We start from the raw sequence: 18132 nt of genomic DNA on the forward strand, positions 1-18132 counted from the left end.
ACAAGTGTGCACCACTACACCTGGCTAATTTTGTATTTTTAGTAGAGACGGGGTTTCACCATGTTGGCCAGGCTAGTCTCAAACTCCTGACCTCAAGTGATCTGCCTGCCTCAGCCTCCCAAAGTGCTGGAATTACAGGTATGAGACACCATGGCAGGCCCAGATCATTGTCTCATGAATATAAATGCAAAATTCTCAACAACATTCGATCAAACCAAATCCAGTAACAAATAAAAATAATTATATTCCATGGCCAAGTGGAATCTATCCCAGTAGTGCAAGACTGGTTTACCAACCAAAAGTCAATCAATTTAATATATCATATCAATCAAATAAAGAACACAAAGCATATGATCCTCTCAATAGATGTAGATAAACAGTATTTGCCAAAATTCAACTCCTTCATGATAATGCTCAACAAAGTAGGAATGGATGTGAACTTCTTAACCTGACAAAAGTATCTATGGAAAAACCAAGAGCCAACATAATGCTTAATGGTTAAAGACTGAATGCTTTCCCCCTAATATCAGGAACGTGGACAGAAAATCCACTTTCCCACTTATTCAACATTGTAGGCAAGAAAAGGAACAAAAGGCCTTCAGATTGGAAAGGAAGAAGAAAAACTCTTACCTAAAGATGACATCTTATAAATAGAAAATCCTAAGGAATCTACTCAGAATCTACTCGAACTAATATTTAAGTTCAGCAGAATTGCAGTATGTAAGATCAACATACAAAAATCAATTATATTTCTATGCATTTGGAATAAACAATCTGAAAATGAAGTTAAAACCATTTACTTTAGGATCAACAGGAATAAAATATTTGGAAATAAATTTAACAAAAGAAGTACAAAAACATATACTCTGAAAACTACAAAACATTGTTGAAAGAATGAAAGAAGACCTAAATAAATGGAAAGACATCCCCCATCTTCGTGGATTCAAGGCAGCTATGCTCACCACTGCATCACCCATGCATTCCCAAGTTCATAGAGTCTGCTGTTCAACTTACAAAGTATACAACCCATAACTGCCCCCTCAAAATTAAATATTTTATGATGTCAGGTCTTTATCTTGGGCTGTCAAGTCAATCCATCCCAAAAGTAGGAAGTGGGTCACTTGATACTTTAGGTATGTCTCCTTAGATTTATAGTTACTTTTTCGCAATCTCCCAGTAAATGGAAAATAAAGCACTATTTTTTTTTTTTTTTTTTTTTTTTTGTTTGAGACGGAGTCTCACTCTGTCGCCCAGGCTGGAGTGCAGTGGCGTGATCTCGGCTCACTGCAACCTCCGCCTCCCGGTTTCATGCCATTCTCCTGCCTCAGCCTCCCGAGTAGCTGGGACTACAGGCAACCGCCACCACGCCCAATTAATTTTTGTATTTTTAGTAGAGATAGGGTTTCACCGTGTTAGCCAGGATGGTCTCGATCTCCTGACCTCGTGATCCGCCTGCCTCGGCCTCCCAAAGTGCTGGGATTACAGGCATGAGCCACTGCGCCTGGCTCAGTGGTTTCTGATGAAACTATAATTTAAAGCTTTTTTGCAACATTTATTTGGTAAAAAGTTTATTCTATAGGATTTTGAGCAGTTTCTAATATTAATTTGTATAGTTGTTACCTAAAATAATGAATGATAAATAAATTCTGTGTTTATGAAGAAATATCTTATTAGAGCCATGTATCAACATAACTATTTTGGTTTTTTAAAAAATTAATCAGCTCCCCTATTTATGTCTTAATGTAGCCTTTTGGTCACCTATTTCATTATCCCCCTTGGGATAAACAGAGAAAATTGAAAGGGAAATGGGAATCTTCTACTTTTAGAATCTTTGATTTGACCAAGTTGTAATACTTATACTATTGGGCTAAATAAAAGGGTATCTGTTACCTAATATAAATTTTTGGAAGTGCATGTAGACAATTCTGGAAAACAGGGAATCTGTTTACAGGCGACTGGCAATTATTACAAATGAAAGGATGGGACTTTGTGTTTTGTTTTGGTTTTGGTTATTGAGGTGGCTGATGTTTTGGTACTCCAGAGTAGGTTAAGTGTGCATTATATGGTGATGGCAGAGGTTTCTGATATGCTGTATTTGAGAAAACATGTTTAAATATATGCAGATTTTAGTAATAGTTTTAACGGCAATACTCTTTGCAAACTCATTTGATTATATTTAAGGTAATCATTATTTTGTGAAACTATCGCTATCTGAATCTAGAAATCTACCTATATGAAACTGTATGCTAAATTGTATATAGCAAAATATTAAAATCAGTGCCTTATGGTGAATCCAAAGTGATTAAAAGGAAACACTGCTTTTCATTTATGAATACATGTTTAAGAAAGAAAAATGTATTTCATTTTTAGATTATATAAATGGTGGTGAACTTTTTACTCATCTTTCTCAAAGAGAGCGTTTCACAGAGCACGAGGTGCAGATTTATGTTGGAGAGATTGTGCTTGCCCTCGAACATCTCCACAAGGTAAGACACATCATTTTTCAAGTTTCTTTTCTGAAGTCTGTTAACTAAGGTAATAATGGAGCTAGAAGAGCTAATGTTTTTACATGTTATTGTCTTAGTGGACATTATGAAAGCACACTTACAGAACATTACCAATTTTCTCAATTTCATAATTCCGTTTGAAAAAATCTACTTTCCAATTGTACTTGCTATGATAGAGATTAAAAAGAACCTAAGCAGATTTTGGCTTTTATCATGAAAAATCCTAATGCTTATTTGTTACAAAGTATCATTATAATAAAAGCTTTTAATTATTAAAATAACCAATAAAATGAAACCATCAGTCATAATACGTATTTCCTTCATTGTAATTTACTGCACTGCAGACTCTGCCTGTACATCTTCAGGGTGTGTCCTGATGAGGTTGGAGAATAAGAGTTATTTCCCATTCTTGCACTCTGGCTCTCTTTTCCATTTGTTTTGTCCCTGACACCGTCTCTTGCTTCCACCCCCTCTCTCCTCCATTGTCCCCAGGTAGGATGAACTCTTACTAAAAAACTTTAAATGGAATTCATGTCTGTGACCCTATGCAAACTGTAACAATCAGTTTAAACTTTAAGAAATGTTAGTGCAGATAACCATTAATCTTGAGCCAAGAAATTTTGACTCAGTTTTTTGTTTTACTTAATGAGGAAACATTGTAGAAGCAGTCATGTAGACTGGGCTTGTGTTTTTCCTCAGAGACGGAAAGTACTCAAGTAATTTTTAAATTAGGACAATTCAGGTACATCATGAAGCCACCCTTCCTTGTCATGTTGTATTCAGGTCCTACACTAGTTTAAGATAGAGATTGAAATGCTGATTGTGGAGCATAGAAAAGAAAGGAGAGAATTGAAGGGAAAAGGAAGGATGAAGGATGACACATTTCTAAAGGGGCAAGCAGCAAGGTGGAGGTAACAGATGGGTGAGGCTGTGAGAATAAATTATGGTAAGATGTAAGAAAAAAAGCGATCAGGAAAAGGGCAGATCTAGCCCAGAGCAGAAATAAGACCTGCCAGGTGAAGGGAGATGGTTCAAGGGTAGGAATCTTAGGGAGACTGAATGAAAAATATATGAGAACAAGGAGGGAAAGAAACCTTTGGCAATGGGGGGTTGAGGGACAGGGCTGCAGCACAATGGAGAAGAAGGGGAGCGAGGTGCAGTCAAGTAGGCACTCAAACTGAGATAGCAGAACAGACACTTGGATTTGTTTTGATAGAATTACTGATACGGTAACAAGCTTTAAGATGATTTTTGTGGGATATAGGATAGTTAAGACATTTTCTTACCAGAAACTATTGGACCCAGGAATATGCTGCAAAGAAAGACCTTTGAAATTTATGATTTAGGGCAATTAGTTTATAATATAAAAATGATGGTAGAAATCATCATAAATATGAGTAAGAAACGAAATGAATAGCTCTAGTGAGTAAGCTAGGAAGTCCAGTGTAGTGGTGCAATCTCGGCTCACTGCAGCCTCCACCGTCCCAGGCTCAGGTGATCATCTCATGTCAACCTCCCGAGTAGCTGGGACCACAGGCACGTGCCACCACACCCGGCTAATTTTTGTATTTTTTATAGAGATGAGGTTTTGCCATATTGCCTAGGTTGGTGTTGAACTAGACTCAAGCAATCTGCCCGCCTCAGCCTCCCAAATTACAGGCATGAGCCACTGTGCTTGTCCGAAAATCCAGTTTTTAATTTATGTGAAACTTGCTCGTTATCAAACACAGAAGTAAATAAAACTATGAATATTGGATATAACTGTAATTGATATGGAATGAGAGTAATAATAGCAAATGAAATCTTGGTTAACCTTCTCTTAATCTTACTACCCTAAAAAGATACAGATAAATATAACGCAAAGCCAGCAATGTTAATCTTGATAAAGCTACTAACATTGGGTTTCACAGGAAGAGGCAAAAATGGATGTTTACTTGCAAGTGATGAGGTGACGCAGATAGTAAATTATTTGTTTCTAAAATCTTTTCCAAAGAGGTTGTTTTTTAGGAAAAAGCATCTCCTGGTTGTTAGATGCATATAATGCTCCAAGTCAATGTCTGTTCAATATAAGCTTTAGACATTTTCCTTCCTGTCTGTCTTGTAGAACACTGGGGCCCTTAAAGGAAAATTGCCTAGTACTTGTGTTTTGTTGTTTTGTGTTGTGTTGATACAGGGTCTTACTCCGTTGCCCAGGCTGGAGTGCAGTGGCACGATCACAGCTCACCGCAGCCTCAGCCTGCTTGGCTGAGGTGATCCTCCTACCTCAGCCTCCTGAGTAGCTGGGACAACAGGCATGCGCCACCACACCTGGCTAATTTTTGTATTTTTTGTAGAGACAGGGTTTTGCCATGTTGCCCAGGCTAGTTTCAAACTCCTGAGCTCAAGTGATCCTCCCATCTTGGCTTCCCAAACTGCTGGAATTACAGGCATGGGCCACCCAGACTTGTCTCTTTTTTGTTCTGTTCTTTAAAAAAAAAAAAAAAATAGAGACATAGGGTCTAAGAATAGTCATAAGGTCTCGCTCTGTTGCCCAGGCTGGAATGCTATCATAGGTCGCTGTGGCCTCAAACACCCTGAGCTCAAGTGATCCTCCTGCCTCAGCTTCCCAAGTAGCTCTAGGACTACATGTGTGCCACCACACCCAGCTAATTTTTTTTTTTTTTTTGAGATGGAGTTTTGCTCCTGTTGCCCAGGCTGGAGTGCAGTGGCACGATCTCAGCTCACCATAACCTCCACCTCCTGGATTCAAGTGATTCTCCTGCCTCAGCCTCCCAAGTAGCTGGGATTACAGGCATGTGCCACCATGCCTGGCTAAGTTTGTATTTTTAGTAGAGTCGGGGTTTCTCCATGTTGGTCAGGCTGGTCTTGAACTCTCGACCTCAGGTGATCTGCCCACCTCGCCCTCCCAAAATGTTGGGATTACAGGTGTGAGCCACCACTCCTGGCCCAGCTAATTTTTAAAATTTTTTGTAGAGATGGATCTCACTGTGTTGCCCAGGCTGGTCTTGAACTCCCGGATTCAAGTGACCCTCCTGCCTCAGCCTTCCAAAGTACTAGGGTTACAGGCATGAGCCACTGTGCCTGGCCCCTAGTGTTTTTCTGTATGCAATTTTGATTTCCATTTTAAGAGATTATTAAGAACTTTCTCATATTCTTAGCATTGAGGAAAACAATATTTCTAAGTTTAGAAACATTTAATTCAGGCTGACATAACTGAAAACATGAAACAATTCATGCAGATCAAGCACCTCTTATATGAGTTGGATAGATTTATTTGTTATATAGCTGAAGTGTTTTGCTATAGAACTTACAAAAAAATAAGTTTTATAAATGCAAAGTAAAACAGAGGGATCTATAACTGTTACTTAATTGGTTTTCTTTGCTTATTTAGAACTAAAGTTTGAGCCTAGTGCAGTGGCTCACACCTGTAATCCCAGCTACTCTGGAGGCTGAGGTGGGAGGATGGCTTTAGCCCGAAGTTTGAAGTTGCAGTGAGCTAGGACCACGCCACTGCACTGCAGCCTGAGTGACAGAGTGAGACCCTATCTCAAAAAAACAGCAAAAACAACAACAACAAAAAACAACTAAAGTTTGAGTAAAATTAACCTATGATCTTCAACCTTTATGTTTAAGAGCTTGTTAATCAACAATTCTTTATGAATTTCCTATTTTATACATGGTGTGCTGCACAAATACCTATAAATACATAAAAAGTGAAAAACAGAGTTAGAGTATAGGTATGTATAGGTATATAAAGACAAATAGGAAATAGCTAGAAAATATCAGTCATGTATAGGTAAGTACAATGTAAATATAGGTGTTGTAGGATGAAAAACAAGGAAATGACAGGGGGTCTGGTTAGTCAGGAAAGTCTTCTGAAGCCATCAGGAAGTGATGGACAAGAATTGGCTACGAAGGCACCTGAAGGTCATCTAGAGTGAGAGTGAACTAGGAAGAATAGAGACATGAAGAAGCATGAGTCAACAGGGAGGCCCTAAAGAAGCTGACCCAACAAGGTAGACCCTGTGCACAAGGAAAACAAAGACATGGTTGGAGAGGTCCAGGGAATGCAGCAGATAAAAGAATTTCCATTTGCCCTGACCAATCACCAAGAGCCATTACAGGATATTGAGGAGGGAAATGCCTTTAAAAAAAAAATAAAAAAATAAAAAGGTAGACAAGAAAGACTACCCTAATTAATTTTTTTGTAAATTATTTTAAAATTTATATTTCTTTGTTTTTGCAGTTGGGGATTATATATCGTGACATTAAGCTTGAGAATATTCTACTTGATTCTAATGGCCATGTGGTGCTTACAGATTTTGGTCTGAGTAAGGAGTTTGTGGCTGATGAAGTGAGTATGATATTTTAATTTGAAGTTAGTAATAACAGAATGTAAACAAGGATGAAAACTTAGCTGTAGAATAAACATTTAGCAGAAAACTGCCATATGAATTCTGAACTTTTGTGCAGGTTTGTCCATGGAAAATGTAGAGATTTTTAGTTTAAAATTAGTATGGAGCTGTCCTGTTAAAATTGTGGTAAACCTTGATGGGTATATCAGAATTCCTATTTATTTAAAAAAGAAAAAAGACACTATGCATTTAACTTTCCCCATAAAATATGTAAAATATAACTGAAAAATTAAATAACTCTTTTGGCACTTCAGAATTATGGCTTCGATAGTGGCCAATAAAGAAACATAAAGCAAAGTACATACAGTTTACATTGTGATAACAAAGTGGGACATGCTATGAAGGCCCTTTGAATTTGCTTCACAAGAATGACAGAGATCTACTAGACCCAATTTTTAAATAATATTGCTGGTTTTTGCTCAACATGGATTAAAATATGGTGGCTAATGTGCAGATTTTACATTTGGAGGACTTTAATTTTCAGTATTAATTAGAATTTGTTTAATATTACAAATGCATTTAATGACACTTAAAATTGTACATCTATTAGTTGTGATGAAATACTCTTTATGTAATGGTTGTAATAGAAGTTACATTTATTTCTGCACTACTAGTTAGATAACCAAGTAAATTTGAATGTCAGTTTCATTTCTATCTAGGAAATTGTTGGTATAGAATATGGAATCATGGTAAAATTTTTGTAGTGAAGGACTTTGTTGTTATAAAATACATCATTCTTGGATTCCAAATTAGGTATATCTATTTCTGATTGGTTTTTGGAGTATTGCTAAAGCAATCCTAGGTGAGTGAGATAAGTGCTGAAATTATAAAAATTAAAGATCCTAATTTTTTAATCACATCTATATTCATTCAGTTTACTTATAAAATAAATATTTATTGATCACCTTTACTATGCTGGGTACTGGACAATACAATAATAAATGAAGTGAAAATAATCTCTGCCTTCATGAAGCTGTAGTTATTACAGTAAATTGATCATCTTTGATACAAATATCATAGTTATAAAATAGATGAATTTTGAGTTTACTTCTAAATTTGATTTTTAAAACTTTTTATGCCTTTGTAAAAATTTTAGTGATGACTTCAGCAAATTGTAGCAGATTAAATCTGTTTACCGTTGCCTCCTTAATAAATCCCACAAGAATAAAAGGAAAGGGATAAGATAGACATGCACTCAAAAGGGAAAAGAGAAAATAGCAACTACATTTTAGAAGATGGATGACAGTAACATGGGAAGCCTAAAAGCAGGCTCTCTGTACTTCTGACCCCCTAAAAAGGTTCAATAACTGGAGGCAGCAGGTATCCCTCGAAGTAGGAATTCAGGTGATGCAGGACCCACGAGGATTGATTGAAAGTCTGTGTAAGAAACAGGTAACCCCCAAATCCTATCTCTGCCCCTGTTCACATAGGCAGCTGTGCCTTCCTCACCCTAAGGGAAGACTGAAAAGGTCTGTGCATTCAGGGACAATGGGCACAGCTAAGGATGAGGATACCATACAGAAAATGACAGGTATGGTGAAAATGGACACACAGAACTGCGCAAACTCCCTCAGCGGCTTTCTACCACTTCACTGAGCACAATGGCTTCCCAGGCAGGAGTTTGGAGGAGTTTTCTCTGAGAAACCAAGAACAAAATCTCTATAGATGTTGTCGGTAATTTTGCCACTGAACTGGCCCAGCCAAGTCTCTCTACAGAGAAGCCTGGGGCTTGGCAAGCCCACCCGGTGCCACAGAAACATGTTTGTGATGATGTCACAATTAAAAAAAAATAGTTTCATAACTGTATTTCACTATACTTAATTTCCTCTATAATGCTATCTGTTTTAAAATATTATTTTGAGAAGGGGTCCACAGGCTTCAACAGACTGCCAAAGGGGTCCTTGGTTTGTAAATGTGTAAAACTCCCCCTGCATAGAGAGATTTGATGATCACTTTTATTTGCTCATTCCATTGATATTTGTTGAGGGCCTTCTATGTGCTAGATCAGCAATCCCCAACTTTTTTGGCACCAGGGACTGGTTTCATGAGAGACAGTTTTCCCGAGAGACAGTTTTCCCAAAGACCAGGGTGTGGGGGTCTGGTTTTGGGATGATTCAAGCATATTACATTTATCGTTAGATTCTCATAAGGAATGTGCAACCTAGATCCCTTGCATGCACATTTCACAATAGAGTTGGCACTCCTAGGAGAATCTAATGCCACCACTGATCTGACAGAAGGCAGAGCTCAGGTGGCAATGCTTGTCTGCTGCTCACCTCTTGCTGTGCGCCCTGGTTCCTAACAGGCCACTGACCAGTACTTTTCCATGGCCTGGGGGTTAGGGGCCCATGTGCTAGATGGTAGGCTAGGTTCTGGTGTACACTCATGAAAAGAATCACTTAATAAATCCTCTGTTTATAGGTATGTGTGGCAGATCATTTGACAGTAGATAGAAACAGACTTTGGCCCTGGGGAACGGCAAAATGTTAGGACTCTAAACTAAACAAACAAATACAAATCAAATTTGATCAGAGTTGCTAGGTCTTAATACAGTAATAAGCATTAGTCAGAAATGCTGTGTGACTGAATCAGCCAGGTCACTCTTCACAAGAGGAGAGTTTTCTGCTAGTCGTGTCAACAGCCACCCTTCAAGGGGATGATGGAGATCCAGTCAAATACCATCATCGTTGAGCACTTAGTGGTCTGGGTGCAAAAATGAAATAGGAGAGTTCAAGCTGAAGTAGAGGAGTAATTAGTAGGCGCCCTTATTTACTGAATACAGCCTCAATCTAGGTTATATTAATAGTTTAACATTACTATTAAGCTGTAAGGGTTGCATATCTCTTTGATCCTTAGACTGCCTGCTCATTCTTCCTCTTAGCCTTAGAGGACATACTATCATGCTTGGCTTCAGGTTTAACTCTCAGGGCTCAGGTTGGAATTTTCCTTGGCTGAGTCCTCTGAAACTTGATCTAATGGTTCTTTGCTCCTCTGATTCCACCCAGCACCTATTTAGGAAGTTTCTCTATCTAGACCCTTTCTTACCTTAAAAATATTCCCTTGAAAACATTTCTATTTTGATTAGCTTGCATTCCTTTTTGGTTTCACATGTCAGCCCCAACTCATATCAAAATACCATGTTTTTTGGAACAAGGTTCTTTCTGCTCCATCCCTAATCTGCCTCCTTGGTTTCCAGGTTAAATGTATATCTTTATGGTATGGTTTGGCTGTGTCCCCACCCAAATCTCATCTTGAATTCCCACATGTTATGGGAGGGACCTGGTGGGAGGTAACTGAATCATGGGAGCAGGTTTTTCCCATGCTATTCTTGTGATAGTGAATAAGTCTCACAAGACCTAATGGTTTTAAAAACGGGAGTTTCCCTGCAACAAGTTCTCTCTCTCTGTCTCCTGCTATCCATGTAAGACATGACTTGCTCCTTCTTGCCTTCCACCATGATTGTGAGACCTCCCCCATCCACATGGAACTGTAAGTCCATTAAACCTCTTTCTTTTGTAAATTGCCTAGTCTTGGATATGTCTTTATCAGCAGTATGAGAACGGACTAATACAGTAAATTGGTACCACGAGTGGGGTGCTGCTGAAAATGTGGAAGCGACTTTGGAACTGGGTAACAGGCAGAGGTTGGAACAGTTTGGAGGGCTCAGAAGAAGACAGGAAAATATGGGAAAGTTTGGACCTTCCTAGAGACTTGTTGAATGGCTTTCACTAAAATGCTGATAATGATATGGACAATAAAATCCAGCCTGAGGTGGTCTCAGATGGAGATGAGGAACTTGTTGGGAAGCGGAACAAAGGTAACTCTTGTAATGTTTTAGCAAAGAGACTGGTGACATTTTGCCCCTGCCCTAGAGATTTGTGGAACTTTGAACTTGAGAGAGGTGATTTAGGGTATCTGGCAGAAGAAATTACTAAGCAGCAAAGCATTTAAGAGATAACTTGGGTGCTGTTAAAGGTTTTCAGTTTTAATAGGGAAGCAGAGCATAAATTTGCAGCCTGACAATGCAATAGAAAAGAAAATCTTGTTTTCTGAGGAGAAATTCAAGCCAGCTGCAGAAATTTGCATAAGTAAGAAGGAGCTGGATGTTAATCACTATAACAAGAGGGGAAAATGTCTCCAGGGCATGCCAGAGACCTTTGTGGCAGCCCCTCCCATCATAGGCCTGGAGGTTTAGGAGGAAAAAATGGTTTTGTCGGCCAGGCACAGGGCCCCTCTGCTGTGTGCAGTCTAGGGACTTGGTGCCCTGCTTCCCAGCTGCTACAGCCATGACTAAAAGGAGCCAAGGCACAGCTCAGGCTGTTTCTTCAGAGGATGGAAGCCTCAAGCCTTGGCAGCTTCCATGTGGTAGTGAACCTGTGGGTGCACAGAAGTAAAGAATTGAGGTTTGGGAACCTCCACCTAGATTTCAAAGGATGTGTGGAAACACCTGGATGCCCAGGCAGAAGTTTGCTGCAGGAATGGGGCCCTTATGGAGAACCTCTGCTAGGGCAATGCAGAAGGGAAATGTGAAGTCGGATCCCCTACACAGAGTTCCTACTGGGGCACTGCCTAGTGGAGCTGTGAGAAGAGGGCCACTGTCCTTTAAACCTCAAAATGGTAGATCCACCAACAGCTTGCATCATGCACCTGGAAAAGCCACAGACAACGCCAGCCTGTGAAAGCAGCCAGGAGGGGGACTGTACCCTGCAAAGCCACAGGGGCGGAGCTGCCTAAGGCCATGGGAGCCTACCTCTTGCATCAGCGTGACCTGAATGTGAGACATGGAGTCAAAGGAGATCATTTTGGAGCTTTAAGATTTGACTGCCCTGCTGGATTCTGGACTTCTGTGGGGCCTGTAGCCCCTTTGTTTTGGCCAATTTCTCCCATTTGGAGTGGCTGTGTTTCACAAATGCCTGTACTCCTGTTGTATCTAAGAAGTAACTAACTTGCTTTTGATTTTAGAGGCTCGTAGGTGGAAGGGACTTGCCTTGTCTCAGATGAGACTTTGGACTATGGACTTTTGAGTTAATGCTGAAATGAGTTAAGACTTTCGGCGACTGATGGGAAGGCATGATTGGCTTTGAAATGTGAGGACATGCCAGGGGTGGAAGGATATGGTTTGGCTGTGTCCCCACCCAAATCTCATCTCGAATTCCCACATGTTGTGGGAGGGACCTGGTGGGAGGTAATTGAATCATGGGGGCAAGTTTTTCCCATGCTGTTCTCATGATAATGAATAAGTCTTACGAGATCTGACGGTTTAAAAAACGGGAGTTTTCCTGCACAAATTCTCTCTCTCTTTATCTGCTTCCATCCATGTAAGATGTGACTTGCTCCTCCTTTCCTTCCACCATGATTGCAAGACCTCCCCAGCAACATGGAACTGTGAGCCCATTAAACCTCTTTGTTTTGTGAATTTCCCAGTCTTGGATATGTATTTATCAGCAGTGTGAGAATGGACTGATACACTCTGCCTGCCTTCTCTTCTCTTTAACCTCTTCTTCTTTGACCATTTCTGTCACTGTTTAAGCAGACATAGTCTTTCCGTCTTAAAATTTTAAAAATGGGGAGATGAATGGACTGATAAATAAAAAGGAAAAAAATCTCAGAATACCATATTCCCACCTAGCTATTATCTCATTGTTCTCCTTTGTCAGTATTTGTCTCTACTTACTTACATGTCCCTTATTCCCTTATCAATTCCAATTCTGCTTGTACCTCCTTGCCCCCCTACCCCGCCGCCATCTACTGAGGCTGTTCTTGCCAGTGTTACCATTGACTTGCATATTAATACTTTTTAGTTATCTTATTTGACTGCCTGGTAGTATTGAACTAGAAATCACCTCTCAGCTTGGCTCTGTGACACAACACCCACCTGACTTTCCTTCTCTCTCTCACTGCCTTTTGTAGGCTCTTCCTCTTCTACCTGAGGGTTCCCCTCAGCTCAGTCCTAGGTACTCTTCTTTTTTTATGCTGTACTCTTCTTACATGCTGCTCATTCCCAGCCTTCTCTTGGCCAACCTTCTCTTCTGGGCTCAAGACCCAAATATGTGAATGTTGTATCTCCACTTGACTCTTTAACAGGTTCCTCAAACTGAATATTTTCAAAACAGAAGTAATCTTCTGCCAAAATCTGCTTCTCTGTCAGTATATCACAATTTTATATTATAAATTCTGGCCTCATTTGGTCTGGGAAATATATTTAATCTTCAGGAATTTACTTTTTATGTATGTTTGATGTTTCTGCTCATGATATTATACTTATCTCTGTATATATATTAATTTAGTAATTCAAAAAATCTTGGAGTACTTACCATTGCCAGGTATTGCACTAGACCCTAGAAATATAATGGTGAACATAACAAATTCCTTACCCTGCTGAGCCTGTATCCTAGAGATATTTGTCAAATATTCATATAATTATTTCTGGGTTTTTTGTTTCTGTATTTTTTTTTTTAAGATGGGGTCTTGGTCTGTCGCCCAGGGTGGCAAGATCTCGGCTCACTGCAACTCTGCCTCCTGGGGTCAAGCCATCCTCCCACCTCAGACTCCCAAGTAGCTGGGACTCCAGGCGCATGCCACTATGCCCAGCTAATTTTTGTATTTTTTGCAGAGACTAGGTTTCACCGTGTTGCCCAGGTTGGTCTTGGACTGATCTCAAATAATCCACCTGCCATGCTCTCCCAAAGTGCTGGGATTATAGGCATGAGCCACCATGCCCAGCCCATATAATTATTTCTAGATAATGGTTTGCAGCCTAGATTACATACAGGTTAAAGTAAATTTATTTTAGAAACTTTAAAAATATTTTATGATAATAAAAATTTGCTACTTTTACTGTTCTGTTCTCAACCAGAAAATTCGATCAAGCTCTTGAGATTCTGAAAATAACAAAACATTTCTAATTTTCAGGCTAATATATATATCTTCCATAGAATTTTTTTGGTAGTACAGTTTTACAAAATTTGTTGAGTTCTTACTTCAAGTCAGACAATCTGGTAGTTATTGGATATTTGATTTTAATGTTGACAACTTTAAAGACAGTTTGAAAAAAAGTGTTGGTAAAGTGATGATAGCTTCAGAATTGTGTCTGTTCATATTTATAAGCAAATAAGGTCAAAAAGGACACATTCATGTTTATGCTTAAATATAGTATATGCATATACTATATTTATATATTCTGTTTTTATAATTTAACAGTGAGTGTTTGAAAATTTTCAAAACAGATCATTAACACGAATCCCCAGGTAGATAAATACAACTTTAAGGTTCAGTCAAGAAAAATAATATGTTGACTGAACAGTACAGAGTATCTGTACTTAAAGGGAAAAGCCTATGGATTTATGACTGTTTTTCTCTTTCCAGAAGTAGAAAAATCTAACCTTGCTCAATTCAGGTAATGTTATTTATTGATTAATTCTTTGAACAATATAAGAGGCGTTTTAGGGGGATCTTTTTCTGGTTCTCTACTTCCTAGCTTTGGGACATGAGGCAAGTCACTTAGTCATTAACCTCTCTGAGTCTTAATTTCATCATCTGTAAAATAATATTTATCATACCTAATTTATAGAATTGTCATACAGACACAATGAATTAATGCTTGTGAAAGTACTTTTTAAAGTATAAAGCACTATATCAGTTCTATTTCTGAGAAGTACTGTTTACATTTCAGATTACTGTGAGCAAAATTAAAATATACCATTGAGAATTTAAAATTATTCTCTTTATTTTCTTATTTGTAGTTTTGAATTACATCTTTCTCTAATAAATGCCTAGCTAATAGTGCCACTTTCAAGCTTCTGCTGTTACAATGTACATATCTCAAGATGTGTAGATAAGGGTCGGGTTCCATAAAGAGCATGTTTGCATTGAGAATCAGATAACCTAACTCTAAACCAGCTTTTTAGTTACCTCTCTCTCCCTTCCTAATTGATTCATACTGACATGTAGTCATGATTTTTTTTATTTGCGTGTGTCCTGAAAATCTGTTAGGTCTCTGATAATAAGCTCTATCAGTCATTTGTCAAAATCAGTGACTCTAGGATAATTTAGTTATTTTAAGGTAAACATTGAGTTGGAGGTGTGGGGAAAATTGGAGACCTAGAAACCAAAGTGTTACCCTGTTTCCCCACTTCTTCCTTTCCTAAAACACTATTACACAATATTCAGATGCAACACATTAGCTTGAGCCATTCATTAGTGAGATTTTTTTTCCCCCAGATATCTGAGCAGACCTTTGATTCCCCTCCAAAGGATGGGGGGTAAACAGGGATTGCCTGCCAGCTGTCTGCTTCACAGATCCCTTTATAATTATTCTTATGGCAGAAATTTTTGGCTCTAGTAAAGTTTATTCATAATACGATTTTTTTTAAGGTAGATTCAATGTGAGTAACAATACAGAACAGGCAGGGACAACTTTTGAAATGAGATTATTTTCACAGAAACTTCCAAGTATATATTTCATTTGTTCAAATAATGTTAAATATGTATTTTTAAATTTACTTGATAACTATATTTAGCAGTCACAGTTTATTTTTATCTATTTTCTCAGAAAGAAAGGAAAATGATTCAGAACTATGCTGAGTGTCAGGGACTTTAAAGCCCATAAGGGCAAAGGATATCCTAGAATAATAAGAATGCATAAATGTGAATAATAAATGTTTATATTTTCCAAATTTCTCTTTAGATTTTTATGCTATAAAACACAATAAAAATAGAAAATATTATAACTGAGTTTATGTGCCCACTTTTCACATTTTCGGTTATGAAAATTTTATAATTTTTTCCATTAATTCAGTGAATATTCATTGAATGTCTCCTGTGATCCAGGCACCGTTCTATCTCAGTGTTGAGATCTTGCAATGAATGAGCAAAATGGACACAAATTCTTCCTTTACATGGGGAGGCAGACAATAACAAATAAGTATTTCTGTAGTATGTTAGATAGCAGTAAGTTGCAAGAAGACAAATATAGTAGGGAACAGGAATAGGGAATAGGGTGAGAAGAGGCTACACTTTGAAATCAGGTGGTCAGGAAAGGCCTCACCAAGGTGATAGTGCAATAGAGACATGAAGGAAGTGACAGAGTGAGCCATGTAGATATCTTAGGAAGGAGATTTCTAGGTAGAGGGATCAGCCAATATTAAGGCCCTTTAAGGTGGGGTTATGGAATGAGTGAGGGTTAGAGGCCATTGTGGGCATACAGAATGAGTGAGAGTTACAGTAGTAGGAAAGAAGGACGTGGAGGTGATCATATGGAAGAAGGATTGTACAGATCACTCAGGGCATTGAAGATCATTGTAAGGACTATGGCTTCTTCCCTGCACAAAATGGGGAGCCATTGGGGAGTTTTGAGTAGAAGAGTAGCGATCTCCTATTTTGGAAGAATAATTCTTGTTGATAACTGTGATAATCCTGTAGTGGGACAAGTGTGGAAACATGGGGTCCACATAGAAAACTGTTGAAGTAATCCCAGCAAGAGATGGAACTGGCCTAGACTATGGAGTAGCAGATTTTAGGACTATTTTGACATTAGATCTAATGGAATTTTTTGATGAGTTAGATGTGGGGTATGAGAATTCAGAAGAAATCTAGTGTGGCCCCAAGGTTTTTGGCCAGAACAGCTGGAAGGATGAAATTTCCATCAACTAATATGGGGTAGGCTGCTGATGGGGAGCTATCTGGGGTTACGAGAGGAGAAGTTCAGTTGGACAGGTTAAGTTTGAGACATGTATTAGACACAGCAGAGATGTTAAACAGTGGGCTATATGAGTCTGGAATTTGGGAGAGAAGTCTGGTCTGGATCTATGAATTTGGAATTTGGAAAACAAGGTGGATTGTCTCAGAAGACAAGCGAAAAAATGTTTCAAGGATGAAAATGATTAACTGTGTCAAATGCTATTGTTAGGTTAAATAAGATGGGGACTGAAGATTGAGCATTGATTGGCTTAGTTTTAACCTTAGGAAAGAGAATAGCAGTAGCCTTATTGTCATCCACATGTGTGGGCAACTTGGGGTTTTCTGTTAAAAGGAATAGTGAAATTCTGTGAAGAGCATAGCAGAGGATGAAGTGAGGATGAAAAGAGGGTTTTTTTCCCTAAGATGGGAGAAATTACAGATGTCATATACTAGTTAGAATAGTCCTCAAAAGGAAGTGGGGTAGATACACTGATATCTACCACCCAAACCCAGATATCTACCTCCTATAATAATAGAGCAGATAAAGTGGGAAATTGCTGGAACACTGTCCTTGAGAAGGATAACATCAAACGCACAAGTGAGTTTGTGCGTGATCATGCTACTAGTGCTTAACGAGTAGCATGGTCAGTTTCATGCTTAGAAACTGAAGAAAGTTGAGTTATAGGCACACGTGGGTGGAGGTTAAGTGGTGTGTACTGGCAGCTTATAGAAGGTCTTCTGTTTTCTCACTGAGTATGAGGAAGGGAATGGACACATCGAGGTTTTAGGAGAAAGGAGATGATATAAAATAACCAACAATGTGGGAGAGTGAATGGATTAGGGAAATGAATGTGTTTGCTGGGTACTATTAAGACCCATGTGAGATTCCTGATCATGAATTTAAAGTGAAATTGGCTGGGCTCATGCCTGTAATCCCAGCACTTTGGGAGGCTGAGGTAGGAGGATCGCTTGAGCCCAGGAGTTTGAGACTAGTCTGGGCAACAGCGAGACCTCATTCCTATAAAAAAAAAAAAAAAATTAGCCAAGCATCGTGGCATGTGCCTGTATTCCTAGCTACTTGGGAGGCTGAGCTGGGAGGATTGCTTGAATCCGGGAGGCGGAGGGTGCAGTGAACCAAGATCATGCCACTGCACTCCAGCCTGGGTGACAGAATGAGACCCTGTCTCAAAGGAATGAATGATTGAATGATTGAATAAAATTGGCCAACCTGATTATATGGTTTTCTCCAACAACGTGTTGCTGCACTGGTGCAGGTCAAGAGTATGTGGTGGATTAAATTTAATTGTGTTTTAGTACCCTTACTTCATGTGTGTATATCCATAAACAATGTATACTATTACCATGTTTTTTAAATGTACATATATGACATATTCTATTGCAAATTGTTTTTTATTTGACCTATTCTTGAAATTTATCCAAGTTGATAAATGGGATGTTTCATTTATTTTAACTGTTGTATAATAATCCTTTATATTAGTTATCCAGTCTATCTTTTCTCCTACTGAGGTACA

At 38.7% G+C, this 18132-nt stretch overlaps 1 protein-coding gene across 9 annotated transcripts in view; it reads left to right on the forward strand.

Moving 5' to 3' along the window:
* RPS6KA5 (ribosomal protein S6 kinase A5) overlaps nucleotides 1-18132 on the forward strand; it is a 191342-nt gene that overhangs the window by 111080 nt on the left and 62130 nt on the right. For 6 of the 9 annotated variants that reach the window (XM_055288416.2, XM_055288417.2, XM_055288421.2 and 3 more), the window contains 2 exons: nucleotides 2371-2486; nucleotides 6754-6861. In XM_055288416.2, the coding sequence (XP_055144391.2) occupies nucleotides 2371-2486; nucleotides 6754-6861 (224 nt within the window). Of the gene's footprint in view, nucleotides 1-2370; nucleotides 2487-6753; nucleotides 6862-8352; nucleotides 8454-18132 lie in introns of those variants that run through there. The other 3 variants (XM_055288420.2, XM_063644004.1, XM_063644005.1) reach the window with 3 other exon arrangements.

This window comes from Symphalangus syndactylus, chromosome 8 (assembly GCF_028878055.3).
Source record: "Symphalangus syndactylus isolate Jambi chromosome 8, NHGRI_mSymSyn1-v2.1_pri, whole genome shotgun sequence".
NCBI lineage: Eukaryota > Metazoa > Chordata > Mammalia > Primates > Hylobatidae > Symphalangus > Symphalangus syndactylus.